Raw genomic sequence first — 22788 nt, 5'->3', positions numbered from 1 at the left:
CCATCATCGTCCATTAACCCCATCACAGGAGAAGCGTCACACCCTTCAGTTTTGAACCCACTTGTCTGACCCAGGAAGTGAAGAATCCAGAGACACATTCTTCAGACATCACCTACCTTATCTAAACACACTTCATTACAGCGCCACACCTGGGTCTCACTCTGTTACTGTGTCCGAGGGATGCGAGATGGGGTGGGCGTGCCCTGTGCAGGGCACGGCACTTGCTTCTGGAACCCTGCTTATGCGACACAGAGTTCTGAACCTCATCTGCGGCTGCACTAGACCGAGTGCTTCACAGAACACTAGACACCCTGAACCTGAAAGCACACCTGGAGCACACTGGTCTGTGTGCAGCATTGCCAACCTCTGGCATTCCTGATTTCATCAGTTTTCAATTTGGACTTTGTTCATTACTTGAGCTTCAAAAATAGAATTGTAACAGATACATGGTAAAAGTGGCTATATTTATTTATCGCTAAGGGGAAAAAAAACATGGCTATGTGTATACATTGTCCTCTGGGCAGCAGTGACGTGACAGAAGGAGGCACAGATGACACTGAGCATTGGTTTGGACGGCTGGGCCCCGAGAGGATTAAGCCCTAATGCCCCAGGCATCCTGCATACATCACAGGTCTCCTTTCCTATGTATTAGGAATGATGCTGATTGTGTGCTATTCTTGGGAGAGCTGAGAAGTGAGTCCTGCAACTCAGTTCTGTGTACAGATAGGAAACCCTGGCTGAGGAACAGGAACCACCAGGGAAGGAGGTGCACTCTGTAAGTTTGCCCTGCAGAGGCGGGAGCTCGATCTCTTGCTGAGACCCTCCAGGTAACACCTGGTTCCATTAACTTCTATCAGCTTATGGGACTGTTCGCTATGCAGTGTTGGTTCCCATGAGCTTCTCAGTCCTCTCTTCTTCCTGTCGGCCTCGATTTCAGATTGGTAGCATATATCACAAGCATCACAATGCCAGACATCTCTGTTGTCATGTTAGAATGTGTACACAACCACAGCGTGCCTGGCCAGTAAAACGCTGCAGCTGCCCAGAGCTCCACCTTTAGGACTTGAGGGGGTTGGTGACTCTCCCCATGAAGAGCAGACAGCTAGTGCGGTGCTCGTAGACCAGGAACAGGAAGGGGCGGTCAACAGTGAAACGGACCTGGGTGGACAGTGGCATGAAGCCCACTGTAGTCACGGCAGCTGCCTGGGTGCCCTCTTCGTTCACCATGATGGTGCCTTGGTGCTTGAACTGTTGTGGATGGAATGGAGAGCTGTCAGACTCCATAGGATGGCTCACAGTACCTGTGAGGCTCACCTCATTGAGGGAAAGGGTCTAAAGATCCCAAGTAAAGCAAAGCTCACAACTGGTCAAAAGTACCCTTGAAAGTGTCTAGTTGCCTGTCAAGTATGCGGTAATTGTGCTTGGAGGTCATGTTGTACAAAACATATTTATCTTTAAACTCTAGAATCTCATTCACTCCTGGTAACACACACAGTGCAAGAGGCCTATGGAACCAAGACAAGGGACCCACCCCCCAATCTGACTCTCTGGGGCACACGTCCATGACAAGGGAGCCTGGTTTGTCCCCATCTCATTCTCACTCTCTGGGGCACATGTCCATAAGAAGGGGGCCTGAACCTGCCGTATAATTTGGGCCACTGCTTGCTCTCTCGCCGAGTGCCTCTTGGTGGGTTACGTCGGTTAAATGTACCTGTAGTGCCGTTTCTCCATGTTTATCTGATGAGTCAATCATGAGGCAGCTGACAGAGCACATGTCACAGAGGGAGCACACGTGTCTGCTCTTTCTCGTGTCAGCAGGATAGGGGCTGCCCCAGGAACGTGCCTCGTATCTACCCTGCCTCTTATGTACCTGGATTGGCCTCCCAGGAAGGCGCAGTGTCCCCTGGCTGCCCCCTGTGGAACTAGGCTTGCTCCCGTGGGAGTGACACGCTGTGCCCCAGCCAGGCCCAGCAAGGCAGCACCCAGCCCACTGCCCTGCAAGTCAGACTGCGGTGGGACCAAGAGGCAAGAACACGTGGGAGCAGATTGGGCCACATGGGGAAGGGCAGAGGAAGAGATTACCAGGTCGATGGTGATCTTATCCTGGGAGATTCCTGACATGTTGCCATTTTTGTCGAACAGCGCTGTGATCCCCATTGACTTCAGAGCCTCCACCAGGTTGTAATTCTTCTCCAGCTTGAATTTTGGCAAAAGCACCTCTCTTGTTCTGGAATGTAAGAAAAAGGGGCCCAGTGTTATTCAGCCGCAGGAAGTGTCACAAATTACAAAAGAACTATGTTTCTATCTTTAAATGTCCACAGCCGACCCCTCTGGGTAGTATTTACCCCAGAATTGACATAGCGCTTGTTAAAATCCTTAACCCGTGCAGTCAGCTGAGGGTTCTGGAAAGACTGTCATTTTGTAAGTCCAGTTCCATGGCATTGGGATGTGTGACTGCTGTGTGGTCACCTCCTGGTGCTGTCATTTATTTCCTGTCTACTAGCTAGCAGTAGAACTTTTCCTGGTTTACACAGAGTTTATGGTTTGAGAAGGTATCTAAAAGGATTCTCTGAATTGGTTCCCTGGTTTCAGGCATCTTATTTTGTTAATTAAGGTCAGTGTACAGAAAAAACAACCCTCTATGTCCAGTCCATGCTCAATGCTCTGTCTTGGCCTCAGCTCAGTCAGTCCCTAATTGACGAGAGCAGCTGTGGTGCCTGTGGAGCTGCACCCGGCTCTTGAGGGGTGAGAGAGAGAAGTAAGAGCTTGCTTTCTGATTGGCAAGCCAAGACTCACAAATGAGAAACACTGGAAATGCAAAGAGGCTACATTAAGACTGAATGAGTAGAATGGGTCTCATCCAGGGGGACGCCCTGTGGAGGAGGGGTGCCTGAGGTTGCCCAAAGTTTGGAAGCTGGGGTCGGCTTGCTGCTGAGTGAGGTGGCTGGGAGGAGTGGGCCTGAGGGTCTCTTGAGAGTGCAGGCTGTGCAGGGCAAGAGAGGAAGGTAGAGGGTGGGGAAGCAGACCGATCCCAGCCATGCCTGGACTGTTCCTACAGGTGGAGGTCCACAGAGAGCTTAGAGAAGAGGCTGGAGGGATGGAGCCTTGGGATCAGAAACCTGGTATCTAAGGCTCCAGGCAGACTGAGGGATAGAATAGGCAGGCTGATGAGGCCTCTTCTGCATCAAGGCCATGGTCATGGGGCAGTGAGATTAGGAAAGAGAGGCTATTACAGAAGGGACATTTTTAAAGGAATCAGTGGGGCTTTATGACTAACTGGCTACCTGAGCAAAGAGCTTCTAACAGCCTGCTTCTCAGTGTGTTGCATTTCTTTGTATTCTAGTCCTATAAGGAGACCCAGATTCTCTCCCTAATATGGGCCTAGTCTGTATCCACAGGCCCTGGGTGGTGTAAACGATTAAGTGCTCAACTACTCGCTGAAAGATTGGTGGTTCTAACCCACCCTGAGTCACCTAGCAAGACAGGTCTGGCAGTCTGCTTCCAAGAGGTCATAGCTTTGAAAATCCTAGGCAGCACAGTTCTATTCTGCACACGTGCGGTCACCGTGAGTTGGAATCAACTCAGTGGCAACTAACAACAGCCAGGATCTGGTAGAAGGATGACTCTTCCGTTCTTTTGCCATGATCCAAACCTGCTGTCATCAAGTCGACTCTGACTCACAGTGACCCCATGTGTTCAGAATAGAATTGTGCTCCATAAGGTTTTCAGTGGCTGTGATCTTACAGCAGAGGACCTTGGGATTTCTTGGGCAGGGGAGAGGCAGAGCTAATCTTTGTTGAACACCTACTAGGTTCCAGGTACTGTGAGGGGTACCCGACATTGCTCATGCTATGTACTTCTCACAGCAACCCTGGGAGGTAGCGGGATTGTCCCCGATTTGCAGGAGATGAAGCTATTGCTCAGAGCACAAAGCAAGCGTGTGGCAGAGCTGGGATTGTCTCTAAGGAGAGTCCAAGTCATCTGTCTCTTTTGAAACTCATGAGAGCAGACTTGTGTCTTATAAAAGCTCTCTGATCATCTCTCACCAAGCAAGAAATTTGGGGCGAATTAAGAGACTGCTGATCTGGCCATTCTTGAATATTTATACACATTTCTCACCTTTTCTTAAAATCACCCAGGTCCCAGCATTCCGGTCGTCCCCCCACCCCCCAGATCAGAGGTCGCGCACCCACCCCATAGTACCTGTTTGTCATGCTCTTCTGCCACCGCTCCACCACCTGGGGTGCCAGCTGTGCTTCGAGGGTCTTCATACCTGACAGCTTGTGGGGAACCACAATGAGCATGCCAATGCCCCCCACATATTCCAGCTGGAGGACCTCGCAGTCCAGCTCCTGATCACTCGCCGCCAGGAAGGTTCCCTTGGTCTGCATCATGGGCACCTTGACCACTTCCCGCTCGTTCAGCCGGAAGTTGTGATTGTGCGTCATTTCCACCGGGAACTTGTTCACCCAGGAGCCTGTGAATTCGCCAGAAGCAGGCTTTTGTTAAAATGCCACTTTAAAGGATGGGTTCTTGCCCTTGAGCGAGCACCAGAATCCCCAGAGGGGTGTTCAGATGCAGACTGCAGCCCCCCAGCCAAGTCTAACTCCGCAGGTCCGGGGCAGCTCAGAATCTCCCTGGTGACCTGAGGCTGACCCAGGGAACACTGTCTAGAGGATTCCCAAAAGGTGAGAATGCCAGCACACAGCAGTGGTAGAGAGGTTAGATAGCCTGGGGTGGACTCTGGGTTAGATTCTGACACTCACTAGTTGTTCGGCTCTGGTAAGATGCTTCACTAGCTTGGGCCTCTACTTTGTTTGTAAAATGTGCAGCTTTGAGCCCATTTCTGGCCTGTGTGATGGTTTTCATCTCTCACTCCCTGTGACCCTGTAATGACGCTCAGGACACATCGGTGATGGTTGCCATCAAGATCTTTAGATTCAGATACGATACTGTGTATCTAGGATTAAGTGAATATCTATTTTAGCTCTGAAAATAGTATCTCAAAACAAACAAAAACCCACTGCCATCAAGTTGATTCCAACTCATAACGGCCCTATAGGACACAGTAGAACTGCCCCCACAGGGTTGAAAATAGTGTCTAAGAGACTAGTAATTAAGAATAAGAGATGACTGCTGTTCCCGTATTAGTTTCTCCTCCAAGCAACTGTCTGAAGTAGGTGCTTTTTATTACTGTCCCCATTTTACAGGTGAGGAAACAGAGGCTCGAAGAAATGAAGTAACTTGTTCAAAGCTCCCAGCCAGTAGGTAGAGCAACTGGCATGAGATGAGCAGGGGGTTCCTTAGAAGGTAGTTTGAGTCCCCCAGTGGCCTCGCTAGCCTGTGGCTGTGCTGGCCAGCTGTGTCCCTGAGTCTCTGCCTCCAGCTGTTGTTTCCTACCCAGGGTTTCTCAACCACAGCACTGTGAACATTTGGACCAGATAATTCTCTGTTGTGCAGGGCTGTCCTGTGCATTGTAGGATGTTTAGCATCGAGATACCAGCAGTGCTACCCCGAACTCCAAGAATTGTAACAACCAAAGAGGTTGCCAGACATTTTCCCTGGGAGAAAAATAGCCCCTGATTGAGAATCATTGTTTTACCCAGCTCCGATGGAGCTCTCCTAAGTCTCCTGGGATTCTTTCCTCTGACTTCCTCCTGAGGCTCAACCTCTTTTTATTGTGGTTTACAAGGTGGTTATAACATTTGAAATTAAAATCAAATTAGTGATGGAGATTTGGGAGCTAGAGATTAAATGAACACTTCTAGCCTCTCCTTTGACAAGCATCCGCGAAAGATTAGGAGTTACTAGCATTTGACCCTGTCTGATTACTGGCACCAGGTTAAGTGGTACTAGTTCTGTGGTCAGGAGATTATAAACTGACCGTGCCTAGTTGTTTCTCCAGCCCCTTGCTGGCGGGGCTGCTTGCTGCCGTTTTCTTCTGCCTGCCTGTGAGCGAACGCCTGGCAGGGCTAACGGGAAGGCTCTTAGATGTATTCAGGGACACCTGACAGACTCCTGGGACTGAGGAGTTCGACGCTGCCAAAATGTCTTCCACTGGCCTGCTCAGAAGACATTCCTAAACAGATTATTGCTCATAGAAGTAAGATAAACATCAGTAGAAATGTCATGTATGCTTAATATCGTATTAAAATCACTACCGGTTACATCGAGCCGACTCCGACTCACGGCTGCCCCATGTGTGTCAGAGTAGAACTGCACTGCATAGGTTTTTCAATGGCTGATTTTTCAGAACAGACCGCCAGGCCTTTCTTCTGAGGTGCCTCTGGGTGGACTCCAACTGCCAGCCTTTAAGTTAGCAGCCACATGCTTAGCCATTTTCACCTATTACACTAATATAATCTCACTCAAGTTCATTGAACTCTGACCATATGCCATACACTGCAGTAACCATTGCACTGTTGTCTCTTGTCGTCGTCATCGCAGCCCTGTCAGGGTAGGCTTTACCGTCTCCGTGACCAAGTTGAGAAAACTGAGTGACAGAGAAATTAAGCGACTCACCTTGAGGTCACACAAACAAGGGGTGAATCCAAGATTTAGATTCAGGTTTGTTTACTTCTAAAATTTGCAATTTTAACCAGTAACAAAAAGGATGTGTGTATGCTCATCATAGAGTCTCTAGATGACACAAATGGTCAAAAGCTCAGCTGCTAACCAAGAGGTTGGAGGTTCAAGTTCACCCTGAGGTGTCTCGGAAGTAAGGCTTGGTGATCTGCAGCCATGGAAAACCCTATGGAGCAGTTTTACTCTGACACACGCGGGGCGGAGTCAAAGTTGACTCGATGGCAGCTGGTTTATTTTATGTTCCTCATATATGTGTTAGAGACTCAGCCTATGGTTCTACTCTGCCTGGAGATCGGGGGTGGGAAGCACTGGGTTCTGATCTCACCCCTCCAGGTCACTCCTGTGGTCCTGGCTTCCTCAGCCCAAATTTTCCCACCTGACAGAATGCCTGCCTGGCAGAGCTGGTTGGGGGGCTTCAGCTTGGCCACCGAGCAGCTGTGTTGGCCAGTTATGAGGGGCTCTGACCCTACTTACCCAGAGCAGAAGCCAGTGAAAAGGTCTCTGGCCTTTACACCTCTGGGCTGCTGCTGTAAAACTGCACTGGAACTAACTAGCAGGGAACTGTTGGTCCCCGGAGACCTCAGGGACTGACTGTAGTTGCTGCCTGGTGGTCTTGGTGGCAGAGAGGAGAAACAGTTGTGTGTTAAGTGACTGGTTCGTGATGCACACCTGTTCCTTGTGTCTGCCTTCCAGAATTCTAGGCTTGTGGAATGAAATGGAGCATGCATCTGGCTCAGGTCTTGGTGCGGGCTTTTCTCAAGAGAGGCTCTGTCTTTACAAAGCATTTATTCTTAGGATTCCAGGGGTCCTGTGGGGGGGGGGATTATCCTCCTTAGAAATGCCCGTGTACCTGGCCCAGAATAGTTGTGTGAAAACATTAGTTTATTTCCCCACCCCATTAGTGAAAAAATACCCGGAAAAGGTCTGCAGGTGTCAACGTCAGCTACTGAAACTGAACAGCCTTCAGACACATTTCTTCACCCTTTTGTCCACATTCCTGCTTACTGAAAATGGGAAAGGAGAAAAACTCAAATCCACTTGGCCAAGTGCTAACAGGTTTTTGCATTATTTTGTCCGCTTTGACATGGTTAAAAGTTCACATGCTGGAGACAGTCTGCCTGGGTCCCCACTCGGCCCCGCCACTCACCAGCTGTGTGCCCTTGGAGTTCCGCTTTACTTCTCTGTGCCTTGGGGACACTGACAATAATGACAACCTTGCACAGTTGGTGTGAGGATGAAGTGAGCTTCAGGAGTAAGGGCTCGGTAGATGTCAGACACTATTGTCCCCTCATCATGGCCTTCCCTGTCTCTGGCCTATGAGGTGACTGTGTGCTTGGTTTCATGGATAAATGACAGCTAGAATACAGTTCCTGGCATTCAAGCCACCTGCATACTAAAAAGAGTATGTTGTGGTTTTGTTTTGGGGAGTGTAAGGCCATTTCTTACCTTTAAAGTAGATGCAGTTTAGAATCATCATCTGTGTCGCTGGATCGATATTCTCCAGAGCGTCTTTGATGAGACCCTTGGTGAGCTTCAAAATGTGGTGGTTGGTCTTCCCTATGAAAGCAGGGTCAGAGAAGTCAGCCGGCTGGGCCTCTGCAAAATAATACTCTTTCGTTTTGGTTTTGAAGTCCTCCAGGATGGGGAATTGCTTCTGGATGTAAAGGTCATTGACCGACCGTAGCGTGTACCCAAAGTTCCTCCTGAAGAGGCGGTGAGTGAGCTTGCGGAAGAGATTGTGGACAGTCAGCGTCTCGTACTTGGTGCTGGCGTTGACGAAGTCCTTAAAATGCAAAATCGAGTGTACTTGTTCGTGAGTTTCCCCCTTCAGGCCCAAAGAGATCATGCTCATCGCGGTGGAAATGCCAACAGGCGCTATGAAGATGTTCTCAGAGGTGCCAGCTTGCTCCTTCAGGGCTCGGTAAAGGCTGAAGGCGAATTTGGCATTGAGGATGTTCAGGCGCTGGATCCGGCTCTTGCCTTGGAAGAGCTGGACGATGCTGCTGGCGCTCGCCCCCGACTCGGTGGGGGAGACGGCGTCAATGATGTCGATGTAGTCGTCATCCTCGCTGAGTATCTTATCCAGGTCCAGGTAGTCGTCATCCTCCTCTCCCTCCGGGATCCAGACGTTGGTGACTGTGTTCTCCTTGTGGAAGTCTGCGGGGAGGACGGGCAGGCCCAGGGTTTTATTGGTTAGCTGCCCCCACTGTGGATTGGCAGTCTTGGAGCGCTCTCTGCCTTCTCCAGGCTGTTCCCCCAGGCCCTTGTTCTCCCCACATGCAGATGTTACAATGAGACAGATGACAAGTGAAGGAAGCAGACGTTTCATTTTGGCAGAGGTGGAGCTGGGAGAGAGAACCACACACAGTGAGAGGTGGCAGCAGGAGACCAGCACCTTGGAGCAGCAGATCCCAGCTATTTCTGGATCATGGCCTTTCAAGGCTTACCCAACGCTGTGTGTGGGCTTCAGAACCCCCTTGAAGAATCTATGGGCCCCTAAGTGAGAATCTCTGCTTTAAAGGTTTGCAAAATCGTAACCACCTGGAGCCCTGAGGGCTTAGTTGTGGGGTGGGTGGAGTTTTCTTTTCATTCATTCACTCAGCATTAAGAGTCTCTGAGCTCTTAGGTGGTGCAAATGGTTACTGCTATGAGGTGTTATCCGAAAGTTTCCAGTCTACCCAGAGGTGACTCGGAAGAAAGGCCTGGTGACCTACTTACAAAAAACCAGGCATTGAAAGACCTGTGGAACACAGTGCCGCTCTGACACGTATAGGGTCGCCGTAAGTCAGAGGCGACATCACAGCAGCTGGTTTTTGGTTTTAGCTCCAAACGACATGCTGGGCGCTAGAGGCACAAAGGTCCCTTCCTCCCACAGGGCTCCCTGGCCAGCTTGGAGAGACGCTCAGTAAAGCCAGGGTTCTTGTTGTCAAGCCAGCGGAGCCCATGGGCACAGAAGGGCAGGTGTGTGGCCCTTCCTCCACGTGGTGGGGAGTGGGGTGGGAGGGCCCCAAGAGCTCACCGAGGAGGAGGGCTGGAGTAGGCCTGGAGGTGGGGCATGGCGAGTACTACCTGAGACCAGGGCCAGAGGGCAGAGGGACTGAGTCCTGCCTGAAGACCCAAACCACTCCCACTTTGGGATGGAGATGTTGAAAAAGTGTACTGTGCCCTGCTTTCTGAAAACAAATACTCTAAAGGTAATTTAAATTTGAGTAGTCACCCAGGGTGGTTTTATTTGTGTTGGGTTTGTGCTTGTCGGTAATACAGGCTCACCCTTGGGGCCTAGTGAGATGTGGTTGGGGCCTTCCTCCTCCCTGGCTGTCCTGTAGCTGTCAGGTAATACTGCTTGCTGCTGGTATATTTTTTCTCTTTGTTTGGCAGTCATGCCCACTGTTGCCAGGAGGAACTAAATCTTCTATTCTGCTGGTTCTAACCTGAGGTTAGAAATTATCTCACCCAGCGTCTAAGGTCTGTGTGCGAGTGATGTCAGAAAGTTCTTATTAAAGGCCTAAGCGTCATTACCTTCATTTAAGTAAAGTTGGTTATTAATACACGGACCTTGTGGCAAGCCTATATTTATCTGTCAGTCCCTTGCCTGTGCCAGGAAGGATTTGACTTGCTTGTCAAATCAATTTTGGCTGCCAAATAAGTTTTCCTTTTGCTTATGTCCAGGTTATTAACTGCATTCCGGGTAAAAAAAACCCAGTGCCGGCATCCCGGGTAGATGAGGTATAATTTGATGTGTCCACGTTTTGCCTGGACGCTGACAGTTAGTGTTTATAATGCTGACCCAGGCAGGTAGTTCATGATCCCAGTATGACTTCTGCTCACCCTGGAAGGAAGCCTTTTGTTCTGCTAAGTTGGTTGTGCTTCAGTGATCATTTCCTGCTCAGTAGATATGTGAGGGCCAGAATATCTGCCTCCAGTGTAGGCCAGATAAGAGTTACTGGCTTCCGTTAAGCAAATATTTGAACTTGTTAGTCCAGAAGTCGGGGCTAACTACATGGAAACCAGTTGTTGTTGAGTCAGCTCCGACTTACGGTGACCCTATGTGTGTCTGAATAGAACCGTGTTCCGTAGGTTTTTCAAAGGCTGATTTTCTTCCTAGCACATCTAGGTGGACTCGAACCTCCAACCTTTTGGTTAGCAGCCGAGCACGTTAACCAAAGTTGCACCACCCAACTGTCTGGATACCCACTTGAAATACTGTAAGATTTGTAGATGTTAATAAGAGCAATGCCTATTGTGCTTTGTGATTTAACTAATTCTCTCAGTGTTGCCCTTGCCATTTCCCATAGCAGGAAACTGAGTCTTACATCACTAAAAGTGGCAGTGGCTAGGTTCAAGCCAAGCTGGCTGGACTGCCAGCTCCTCAGAGTCTAGTGTGCCTTGTTCACAGGGGAGCATGGAGCACTCCGTTACTCAAGGAGCACATGATTGACAGCCCCTCTTTAGACAGACCTGTTCTGAGAGTCACTTCCTGGACGGCTTCCCTGCCTCCAGTCTCCCTCCTTGGGCCTTCCCCCTACGGAACTACTAAAACAATCAGCTCAAAGTGTGTGTCAGTCATGACTGAGAGGTTTCTGAATTTCACATTTTTAGGAGGGGAAGCCTCGGAGTTTCTAACTTTCAAAGTGTCTGCTGTCTTTTTTCGCCCAGCCTCCCAGTAGTGAGCACTGTCGTACCTTGTGGTCTGCACCTGTGAATAAATTCTGCAGTGTTTGGCTGTCAGGTAGAATTAGGCCCAGTTTCCAAATAGCATGGGGCCTGGGTGTTGATGGCAATACATTTTAAAAAGTTAGAAAAGCAACTTGGTGGACATCTGCTTGATAGATGGCACTTAAAAGTATCCTTCTCAGATAAAATAAGGTTTAAAAAAAATAAACTCGAATAGATAAGAGTTCAGGAAAAAAAATTTGGAACCAACTAGGAGGACGGGGCAAAGGCATTCATGTATTTATCTTGGTATTCGGATAGTATATTTGGAAGCTTCATATACTCTGAACCTATGTTATATGTTGAAAAGCCAAGAGTAATTTTCATTATTCCTTCATGAGAGGAAGCAGAAACTATGATATTTTCTATATATAACAATTAGGTCCTTTATGGTCCTTGATTTTTTGCCACTTAAAACCTGTAGCCATCGAGTTGATTCCCACTCACAGTGACCCCATAGGACTGAGTAGAATTGCCCCATAGGGTTTCCAAAGCTATAGTCTTTACAGAAGCAGACTACTACATCTTTCTTCCACAGAGCAGCTGGTGGATTCAAACTACCAACCTTTCGGTTAGCAACTGAGCAGTTAACCACTGTACCACTGAGGCTCCTTGGTTTTGCTGCTTATTCAAACTACCAACCTTTCGGTTAGCAACTGAGCAGTTAACCACTGTACCACTGAGGCTCCTTGGTTTTGCTACTTAGTACCACAAAAATTATATAAGATATTTAAAAATTATCACTAGGTTTAGCTTGTGTTTAAATTCAGATTACTGTCTTTGAAGAGAGCAATAGGAAAATTGCTCAAAAGTTTGTTTTCATGGAAATTTCACATGGTGGTTTCTTGTGTTAATTGTGTGGAGCAGGACTTTTCAGTGGTTCGTCAGAGCATGACACCGGGACACCTTGTCCCTCCTGGGGGACTAGGCCCAAACAGCAGGTGTGGTAGGAGAGACATAACTGCCTGGATTTACAAAATCTTTTTTATCTTGAAATAACTTCAGTTTACAGAAAAGTTGCAAGAATGGTATAGAGAACAACCTCTATATACCCTTTACCCAGAGAGTCACTAGGGTTTTGTATTTGAAGTGTTTGCTTTATCATTTTCTCTCTCTCTCCATATATGTATGTGTGTGTGTGTGTGTAAACATATATATACGCACACACATATTATTCTTTTCCAAACCATTTGAAAGTAGGTTGCATATATCCTGGCCCTTTAATCCTTAATACTAATACCTTAGGGAAAAGTGCCTGAGAACAAGATTATTCTCATACATAACCACAGTACAGTCATCCAATTCAAAATATTTTAACGTATATGTAATACTTCCATCTATTCTATGGTCCATGATCCAATTTTGTCAATTGTCCTGATAACATAACTGACAGAATTTTATAATAAGCAGGTTTTAAAAAAAAATCTTTGCATTTCTCAAATAGTATAGAAAGCATTGAAATTTGTAGTCGGATGGAGAAATGAAGCTCATATTGAAAGATCACAAATAAGATTTTATGATCAGCAGAAGTGTTAAAGACCAGACTTACCTCTGTGCTGCTGAGACGTGGAGTTGCAGAGATGAAAACAGCCAAGATCAGCAGTGGAATTTCAATGTGAACTTTGGTGCTAAGCTGTTGTTGCATGTTTTCCAAAGTAAATATGTCCCAAGTCAAACAATACTCAGCTAGCTTTGTCAGCACAAACCCCCTCAACTATGTCTTTGATCACTGCTAAGTGACTTGTGACTTCTCAGCTTGTGATTTAGCTCAAGTTGTGACTTAGCTGCTGTTTTGAACGTGTGACACCAGAATTGTCTGCGTGCTTACAGAGCCTTGGTGCAGGAGCAGCCCTTGCTGAAGTCACCAAGACACTCTTCAGAGTTCTGGGTGATGAGATTGAGTCAGGGAGAGCTGGAACGCTTCCCTGAAAGTAGAGGCTACAGACCTGCCCTCCAAGTATTTCTCTTCCTTTTACGAGGCCAGAGGGAGATCTGATCACAGCATCTGACCTTGCCCAGGTCTCCAGGGTTGACGTGGCTGCTTCGGCAATGAGGCAGGTGTCCCCGTCCTTCTGTGATCATGTACCTCAGACAAAAGTGGAGGGGAAAGTATGAGATTGGTGGCTTAGAGCGCGAAGAAACCATGGAATAGAACCTTTCTCCAGTCAAGGAGAGCTTGCAGCCAAACTGTCATGTTCATTGTTGGAGAGAGAGGGATGTTACCTGAAGCAGTGGTTTTCAAACTCAAGTCCATTTAGGCATTCACAGGGATCCATGGGGCTATGATATAAAAAATTAACGTCAGGTCCACTCTGACTCATGGCAACCCCATGTGTGTCGGAGTAGAACTGTGCTCCGTAGGGTTTTCAGTGGCTGATTTTTTAGAAGTAGATCACCAGGCTTTTATTTCGAGGCACCTCTGGGTGGACTTGAACTTCAACCTTTTGGTTAGTGGCCGGGTACATTAACTATTTGCACCACCCAGGGACTCCAGGACTGTGATAGTTTATTGTTTTTGTTTAAATTTGTGTTTTTAATTTTATGATCTAAAAAATTACAGTCATCCATCACTTAACATCCATGGTACATTCTGTGAAATAGGACATAATGTGATTTGGACCTTGCGGGAATACCTGGGTTCACGGGGCTCTTGGGCGCGTGGGTCCAGGGGCTGCTGTGTGGCACACGGCCTCGGCAGCTCCCTCGGCAGATACCTCAAAGTGAACACTCGGCCAGGTCCTGCCTAGAATACAGCCCCGTGAAGGTTACAGTGGGGAGACTCCAGGTGCAGACCTGGGCAGCAGCAGTCTTGGTGACCTGGCGCCCTCACCCTGGCCAGGTTCCACGATGCTTGCCAACCTTGGGCCCTTGGGTGCAGGATCAGGCACCCTCTCCTTCCAGTTGCAGGGGTACCTATTCCTGCGGGTGAGGGGTGGTGGGGTGGTCTTACTGCCAAGTTGGGCTTTGGGCATCCCCTGGAAGGTGGCTCTCTGACCATGAACGTGTATGTGGTCAGACACTGACCCGTGTACCCCTTAGCTCAGGCCTCTGAAACCGACAGGAGAGACCTCCGTGGGGATCAGTTTGGGTCTTCCTGCTCCCTCTTAAGTTGGTGCTGCAGACTGATGATTGAGGCTGCTGTGTGCTAGAAAGCAGGCATCTTGAGTATAGGCCACACCCACAGCCAGTGTACTAGGGGCAGGCTCTGATAGCAAGAAGGCAGACCTCCCTGGGGGTCCATTCAGAGTGAGACTACCCCTGCCCCAACCAGTAACTCTCGGTGGCTAGACTGTTAGGAGCTCCTACGGAAGGTTCCCTATAATGGAGTCAGGAGGTGGGCCACCTAAGTGGAGACTGCTTCCCCAACCTGAAAGGGAAGACAGTCTTATCTGTGCTTCACCTAAATGCCAGCTCAGATACAAACAGTCTCCACAAAGCAGGGAACAAAACCAGAGGCAAAACCACAGGACAACACCCAGGCCTGAAGGGGGCTCACTGGGTGTGGGTTTCCTGACTAAAAACATGATAACCCACACCCAGGGAGGCTCTTTCGGGCTGGGTGTTCCCTTCCAGAGAAACAGAAGGGAAGGGAGTAATATCCAGAGGCAGGGAACTGCCCCCCCTGGTGGACAGATTGATTAGTACACAGCATCTCGCCTGAGTGTTCCCTGGTGTGCTTGGGATAGATTGAAAGTTGAAAAATGGGATCTGGAACTTTTGAATCCCGTTTAAACCAGGAAGGGAGATGGAAATGGTAAGCAAAGGTTGAAGGCTCTGCCCAGCTAAGAGTCGCTTGCAGAAACTAGCGCAGGCAAAAACACCAAATCCTGGGGAAAACTGAAAAATTTAACACTTGTGAAAATTCCAATGCCCCAACAAAAAATCACAAGACAAAAAAAGAACGGAGAAACAATATCCCATCCAACCGAACATAACAAAGGAGTGAAAGTGCGTCTTGTTGTTACGTGCCATCAGGTTGGTTCTGACTCATAGCAACCATAGGTACCACAGAACAAAACACTGCCCAGTCCTGTGCTTAAGCCCGTTACTGTAGCCACTGTGTCAGTCAGTCTTGTTGAGGGTCTTCCTCTTTTTCTCTGACCCTCTACTTTACCAAGCATGATGTCTTCCTCCAGGGACTAATCCCTGCTGATACATGCCTAAAATATGTGAGATGAAATCTCGCCATCGTTGCTTCTAAAAATCATTCTGGCTGTACTTCTTCCAAGACAGATTTGTTCATTCTTCAGTAGTCAGTATTTTCCAAACCATAATTCAAAGGCATCGATTCTTCTTCGGCCTTCCTCATTCATTGTCCAGCTTTCACATGCGTATGAAGTGATTGAAAATGCCTTGGCTTGGGTCAGGTGTATGTTAGTCCTCAAAGTGACATCTTTGCTTTTGAACACTTTAAAGAGGTCTTTTGCAGCAGATTTGTCCAATGCAGTACATTGTTTGATTTCTTGACTGCTGCTTCCATGGATATTGATTGTGGATCCCAGTAAAATGAAATCCTTGACAACCAATAATGAAAAAAATGGAAGAATATAATATAACAACATTAAATGTAATTAAAGAACTAAGGGAAAACATAGACAAAGAGCTAAAAACAATACAAGAACAAAATGAGGATCTAAAAAAAGAGATATTACAACTGAAAGGGACAATAACTGAAATGAGAAACACAATAAAAGGACTTACCAAGAGATTTAATCAGGCAGAAAAAAGAATCAGCAGATTAGAGAATAAGGTAGTTAAAATTACATACATTGAAGAGCAACAAGAACAGAGCCTCAAGAAGGCTGTGAGCACAATTTAACGGACTGATGGGACCACAACAAGAGACCTAATATACGCATCATAGAAATTCCAAAAGGAAATGAGAGAGAGAAAGGGACAGAAAGAATATTTGGAAAAAAAATTCAGAAAACTTCCCCAATCTAACAGAGGACGTGAATCTACAAATCCAGGAAGCTCAAAGAACCCCAAGCAGGATAAACCCAAAGAGCTCTACACCAAGACACGTCATAAGTAGGCTTTCAAAAATGAAATATAAAGAGAGAATCCTGAAAGCAATAAGGAAGAAGCAAACAGCCACATCAAAGGCTCCCAAATAATGTTACGTGCCGATTTTTCCTCAGAGACATTGGGGGGCAGAAGGCAAGAGAAGGATATAAAGTGATGAAAGGAAAACAAAAAACAAAACTACCAACTGAGAACACTGTACCCGGTGAAACCATCCTTCAAGCGTGAGGGTGAGAGTAAAACATTCGCAGACAAATGGGACCTGAGAGAGTTCGTATCTGGCCCTACAAAAAAATACTAATGGGAGTTCTGTAGATGAAAGGAAACAAAACACTAGAGAGTAATTCAAAGCTATACGTAAAAAGAAAGATCCCTAATAAAGGGTAATGGGTGGACAGGTATAAGGGCTAGTAATAAGGTATTCATGCTTGACAATTACAAATGTTTTGTCTTTCATGTTTTCTAAAAATATACATATAAAAAGCAAGGATAAAATTATGTCACAGGGCACATGAAATATAAAGACATAATTAGCGATAACAATAACAAGAGGGAGGAGAGAGGAATGGTACAGATATAAAATTTCTCCCGTTTTACTGAAGCTGATACCAACTTACCCTAGAATGTTATAGATACAAGCTGTTAAATCTAGTATTCATGGCAACCACTAAGAAAATATTTTTTAAAAACCATACGTGAAAGGAGAAGGGAACCAAAAAGGCTCACTGCAATAAACCAGCAAAACACAAAAGCAAGCAGTACTAAAGGACAAAGACAAAGCTTAAGACACACAGAAATCACATAACAAAATGGCAGGAGTAAATAATTTCTCATCAGTAATTACAGTGAATGTAAATGGACTAAATGCTCCAATCAAAAGGCAGAGTGGCAGAATGGATTAAAAAAAAAATCTGATACCAACTATATGCTATTTACAAGTGACACACCTTAAACCCAAGGACACAAATAGGTTCAAAGTGAAAGGATGGGAAAAAAATACTCCATGCAAATAATAACCAAAAGAGAGCTGGGGTAGCAATCTTAATATTGGACAAAGTAGACTTTAAGACAGAATCTGTCAGAAGAGATAAAGATGAACATTATGTAGGGATAAAAGGGTCAATTAATCAAGAAAATTTAACAATCATAAATATACATGCAGCCAATATCAGGACACCTAAATAAATATAGCAAACACTGATAGAATTGAAGGGAGAAATAAATGGTACTACAGTAATGGTTGGAGACTTCAATACACCACTTTCAATATTGGCCAGAACATCTAGAAAGAAGATCAACAAGGAAACAGAGGACCTGAATGACACTGTAAACCAGCTAGACCTAACAGACATGTATAGAACACTCTACCCCAAACAGCACGATATACATTCTGCTCCAGTGCACATGAACCATTCTCAAGTATAGACCACATTTTATGTAGTAACAAAGCAAGTCTCAATAAATTTTAAGTAATCAAAATCATACAGCGTATTTTCTTTGACCACAACGGAGTAAAGCTAAAAATCAATACCAGAAAAAAAAAAAAAAAACCTGGAAAATACACAAAGATATGAAAATTAAACAACCCACTGTTAAACCACCAGTGGGCCAAGGATGAAATCAAAAGAGAAATCACAAATTTTTTTTGAGTCAAATGAAAATGAAAGTGCAGCCTAAAATAAACTTACAGGATATGCAGTGAAGGCAGTACTCAGAGGGACACTTACAGCAATAAGTGCCTACATAAAAAAAATAAATAAAGATCCCAAATTAACAGCCTAACTATTCAACTCCAAGAACTAGAAAGAGGAGAGGAAGCTAAGCCTAAACCTACCAGAAGAACGGAAATAACAAAAATCAGAGCATAAATAAATAAAATAAAAAACAGAAAACCAGTAGAGAGAATAAATGAAACCAGAAGTGGTTCTTTGAAAAGATCAATAAAATTTACAGACTTTTAGCTAGACTGACAAAAGATGCAAATAACAAAAATAAAAAAAGAAAGGGCATTACAGCTGACCCAAAACAAATAAAGAGAATTACGACAGAATATTATGAACAACTGTGTGGTAACAAACTAGGTAACCTAAATGACAAATTTTTAGAAGCACACAACCTACCCAGACTGACTCAAGAGGAAATAGAAAGTCTCGACAGACCTATAACAGGTGAAGAGATCAAATCAGTGATCAAAAACCTGCCAACAAAATAAAGCCCTGGACCAAATGGCTTCACTGGGGAATTTTACCAAACATTCAGAGAAGAATTGACACCAATACTGTTTAAATTCTTCAAAAAGTTAGAGAAGGAAGGAGTACTACCTAATTCGTTCTATGAAGTAAATATAACCTGATACCCAAACCAAAGACACCACAAAAACTACAGGCCAATATGCTCTTATGAATATAGATGCAACAATACTCAACAAAATACTATCAAACAGAATCCAACAGCATATTAAAAGAGTTATATACCTTGACCAAGTAGGATTTGTTCTGGGAATGCAGGGATGGTTCAGCATTAGAAAATCAATCGATGCAATACACCATATCAGTAGAACAAAGGAAGAGAACCACGTGATCATCTGTATGGATGCAGAAAAAAGTAATCGATAAAATCCAAAACCTTTTCTTGATGAAAACCGTAAAGAAGATTGGAGTAGAAGGGAAATTTAGTATGATTCAGGGTATATATGAAAAGCCAACAGCCAATATTATACTTCATGCAGAAAGACTGAGAGCTTTTCCCTTGAAATTGGGAACAAGACAAGAGTGCCTGTTCTCTTCACGTCTATTCAATATTGTATTAGAAGTCCAAGCCAGGGCAGTAAGACAAGAAAAATAAATAAAGTATCCAGATTGTTTGCAGATGATATGATCCTATGTATAGAAAATCCCAAAGAGCCCACAAGAAAACTTCTGGAGCTAACAGAGGAACTTAGCAAAGTTGTAGGGTAGAGGTCAATAACAACAACAAAAATTAGTTGGATTTCTATACACCAGCAATGAGAAATCTGAAAGTTAAATTAGGGAAACAATTCCATTTAGAATAGCATCTAAGAGAATAAAATACCTAGGAATGAATGTAACCAGGGACGTGAAGGACATATACAATGAAGACTGTAAAACACTGCAGAAAGAGATTAAAGAAAACTAAGTGCAAAGATGTTCCATGTTCATGGGTTGGAAGACTTAATATTGTTAAGATGTCAGTACTTCTTAAAGCGATCTATAGATTCAACACGATCTCAGTCAAAATTCTAACAGCCTTCTTTACAGAAATAGAAAAACCAATCCTCAACTTTATATGGAATGGCAAGAGGCCCAGAATAAGTAAAGCAGTGTTAAAAGAGAACAAAGTGGGAGGACTCACACTTCCTGATTTTAAAACATACTATACAGCTACAGTAATCAAAACAGCCGTAGACCAATGAAATAGAATTGAAAGCCCAGAAATAAACCTTCACATCTGTGGTCAATGATTTTTGACAAATGGGGAAAGAAGAGTCTCTTCAATAAGTGGTGCTGGGAAAATTGGATTTCCACTTGCAGAAAAATGAAACAGAATCTATGCCTCACACCATACGCAAAAACAGATTCAAAACGGATTAAAGACCTAAATTTTGCAAACTAAAATTGTAAAATTCTTAGAACAAGCAGGACAATGCTGTCAAGCCTGGCTTTCAACAATGGGTTATCTAATAAAAGCACAAATAGCAAAAGTCAAATAAATGGGGCTTCATAAAAACTAAAAACTTGTGCTCATCAAAATAGTTTACAAAAAGAAAATACCCCTAATACTCAGTGCCGTCGAGTTGGTTCTGACTCATAGCGACCCTGTAGGACAGAGTAGAACTGCCCGATAGAGTTTCCAAGGAGCACCTGGCAGATTCGAACTGCCCACCCTTTGGTTAGCAGCCGTAGCACTTAACCACTATGCCACCAGGGTTCCCAAAAAGAAAACAGTTTACAAAAAAAGTGAAAGGAAAAGCTACTGACTGGGAGAGTATCTTCAGAAACCATATATCCGACAAGGATCTAATAACGACAATATGTATAAAACTTTAACAACTTAACAACAAAAAGTCATCCCATCCTCATGGATAGAAAGACTTAATATGATGAAAATGTCAGTAATACCAAAGCAATCTGGAGATACAATGTAACCCTGATCCAAATCCCAACAGAATTTTTTGCTGAAATAGAAAAACTAATCACCAGCTTTATATGGAAAGGAACGAGGCCATGAATAGCCAAAGCTGTATTGAAGAAGAACAAAATAGGAGGCCTTACACTTGCTGATCTCAAAACTTACCATACAGCTACAGCAATCAAAGTGGCCGGTACTGGTCCAAGGGTAGATACATAGATTTGAGAACCCAGAAATAAATCCATGTATCTATGGACAACTGGTTTCTGACCAGGGATCAAGGCCTATTCAATGGGGAAGAAACAGTCTCTTCAACAAACGGTGCTGGCAAAATTGAATATCCACTTACAGAAAAATGAAACTGGACCCATACCTCACACCATACACAAAACTAACAATAAGTGGATCAAAGACCAAAATGTTAAAAGCTAAAACTATAAAGTTCTTGAAATAAAACATAGGGACAAAACTCTGGGACCTAATTTTTGTTAAGATAGAGTATCAAACATAACTACAAATGTACAAACAGCAGAAGACAAATGTGATAAATTGAACTTCGTAAAAATTAATACTTGTGCTCATCAAAAGAATTTTATCAAAAGAGTAAAAGAATACATACTGGGAAGACATCATTGGGAACAACATTTGATATGGGTCGAATATCCAAAATATATATAAAATTTCAGCAATTCAACAACAAAAAGACAAATAATTAAAAAATGAGCAAAGGACATGAACAGATACTTCACCAAATAGGATATTCAGGCAGCCAACAAACACATGAAACGATGCTCTAGGGTCATTAGAGAGTTGTAAATCAAAACAGCGATGAGATACCATCTCACGCCTGCTAAGCTGGCTATGATAAAAATTAAAAAAAGGAAACAGCAAATGGTGGCAAGGATTTGAGGAGATTGAAACCCTCATCTATTGCTGGTGGGAATGTAAAATGGCACAACTGCTATATAAAATAGTATGATGATTCCTCAAAAAATTAGAAATAAGAGGTACCATTTGATTCTTGGTATATATACCCTGGAGATGTAATAGAAGAGACACAAATGGATATGCATGCTTATGTTCATTGTAGCACTGTTCAAAAGGTGGAAACATAATTGCCAACCAACAGATGAATGGATAAACAAAACGTGGTACTACACACCTGTAAAGAATGATGAGTTCTTGAAACATCTTGGAACATGGATGAACCTAGAGGACATTATGCTAAGCAACATAAGTCAATCACAAAAGGACAAATATTGTATGACCTGACCTTTATAAATGACAAGAGCAGCTATATATACAGAGACCAATGTTCATTGGTGGTTTCCAGGGTGGGGGAGAAGGGGTTCATTCTGTAAACAGTAGTCACTTTTTATTTGTGTTCATGGAAAAGGTAGCAGTGACTATGGGAAAAATGTACACAACCGGGTTAACTGACGCCATAGGTTGTGTACACAAAAACACCCACGAAGGATGTTCAGGTAAATGCTATGTTATATACAATTTTGTGACAGTAACCAAAATACGCATGTGTTGTGTCTTTATATGTATACATATATATGTATAAATATATATGTGTGTGTGCACATAACACACACAGCAGCAGCAGTTAACTTGGTTAAATAAGGGCCACAGAAACTGAGAGTGATGTTTTGTAAACGTAACCAGTCACCTCATGGGATCAGTTTCTATGGTTTAAAGGCTTGGGGTCATAGTCACGTGGAACAACTCAATCATTTGGCATAATATCATTCACAAAGTTTATGGTCTATATCCTAGTCCAGTGAATAGCATCTAGGGTTCTAAAAGCTTGCAAGCAGCCATCTGAAATACCACTATTGGTCTCCACTCATCTGGAGCAAAAGAAAAAGAAGGAAACTCAAGACTCAGAGAAGGAACCACTCCACAGAACTAACTGTCTTCATTAACCATGGCCCTTCTATCCTGAGACTAGAAGGACTAGATGTTGTCCAGCTGTCACTACCAAATATTCTAATCAGGACCACAATCAGATGGATCATGAGAGAAAGGGAGAAAAAGGTGGAACAGAACTTCAAATTTTCAAAAAAATTCAGACTTACTGGAACCACTGGAGCCCTGGTGGCATAGTGGTTAAGTCTATGGCTGTGAACCAAAACATCAGCAGTTCCTCGGAAACCCTATGGGGCAGTTCCACTCTGTCCTGTAGGGTCGCTACAAGTCAGAATCAACTTGAAGGCAATGGGTTTGGGTTTGGTTTGGACAAACTGAGACCGGAGGAATCCCTGAGACTATTGCCTTGAGATATTCTGTAAGCCTTGAACTGAAGCTATT

At 44.5% G+C, this 22788-nt stretch overlaps 2 protein-coding genes across 6 annotated transcripts in view; one reads left to right on the top strand and one right to left on the bottom strand.

Moving 5' to 3' along the window:
• PI4KA (phosphatidylinositol 4-kinase alpha) overlaps positions 1–22788 on the top strand; it is a 155468-nt gene that overhangs the window by 80181 nt on the left and 52499 nt on the right. The window lies entirely within an intron of this gene.
• Positions 452–12872, bottom strand: SERPIND1 (serpin family D member 1). Its single transcript, XM_049867023.1, has 5 exons — positions 12848–12872; positions 8032–8930; positions 4204–4477; positions 2083–2227; positions 452–1248 (listed from the first exon to the last, which is right to left on the bottom strand). The coding sequence occupies exons 2-5, from the start codon at positions 8912–8914 to the stop codon at positions 1057–1059; spliced, it is 1494 nt and encodes a 497-aa protein (XP_049722980.1). The 5' UTR covers positions 8915–8930; positions 12848–12872; the 3' UTR covers positions 452–1056.

The sequence above is a fragment of the Elephas maximus genome, chromosome 22 (genome assembly GCF_024166365.1).
Source record: "Elephas maximus indicus isolate mEleMax1 chromosome 22, mEleMax1 primary haplotype, whole genome shotgun sequence".
Taxonomy (NCBI): Eukaryota; Metazoa; Chordata; class Mammalia; order Proboscidea; family Elephantidae; genus Elephas; species Elephas maximus.
This window is presented reverse-complemented; position numbering and strand designations above follow the sequence as displayed.

What these genes read in the sequence shown, in the direction of transcription:
- SERPIND1 (XM_049867023.1), bottom strand. Translation starts at nt 8,914, where the DNA reads ATGAAACGTCTGCTTCCTTCACTTGTCATCTGTCTCATTGTAACATCT. An exon ending in AAACTGCATCTACTTTAAAG is followed by an intron (nt 4,478 to 8,031) that starts GTAAGAAATGGC and finishes GCGAATTCACAG; the next exon opens with GCTCCTGGGTGAACAAGTTC. An exon ending in CAGAAGAGCATGACAAACAG is followed by an intron (nt 2,228 to 4,203) that starts GTACTATGGGGT and finishes CTTACATTCCAG; the next exon opens with AACAAGAGAGGTGCTTTTGC.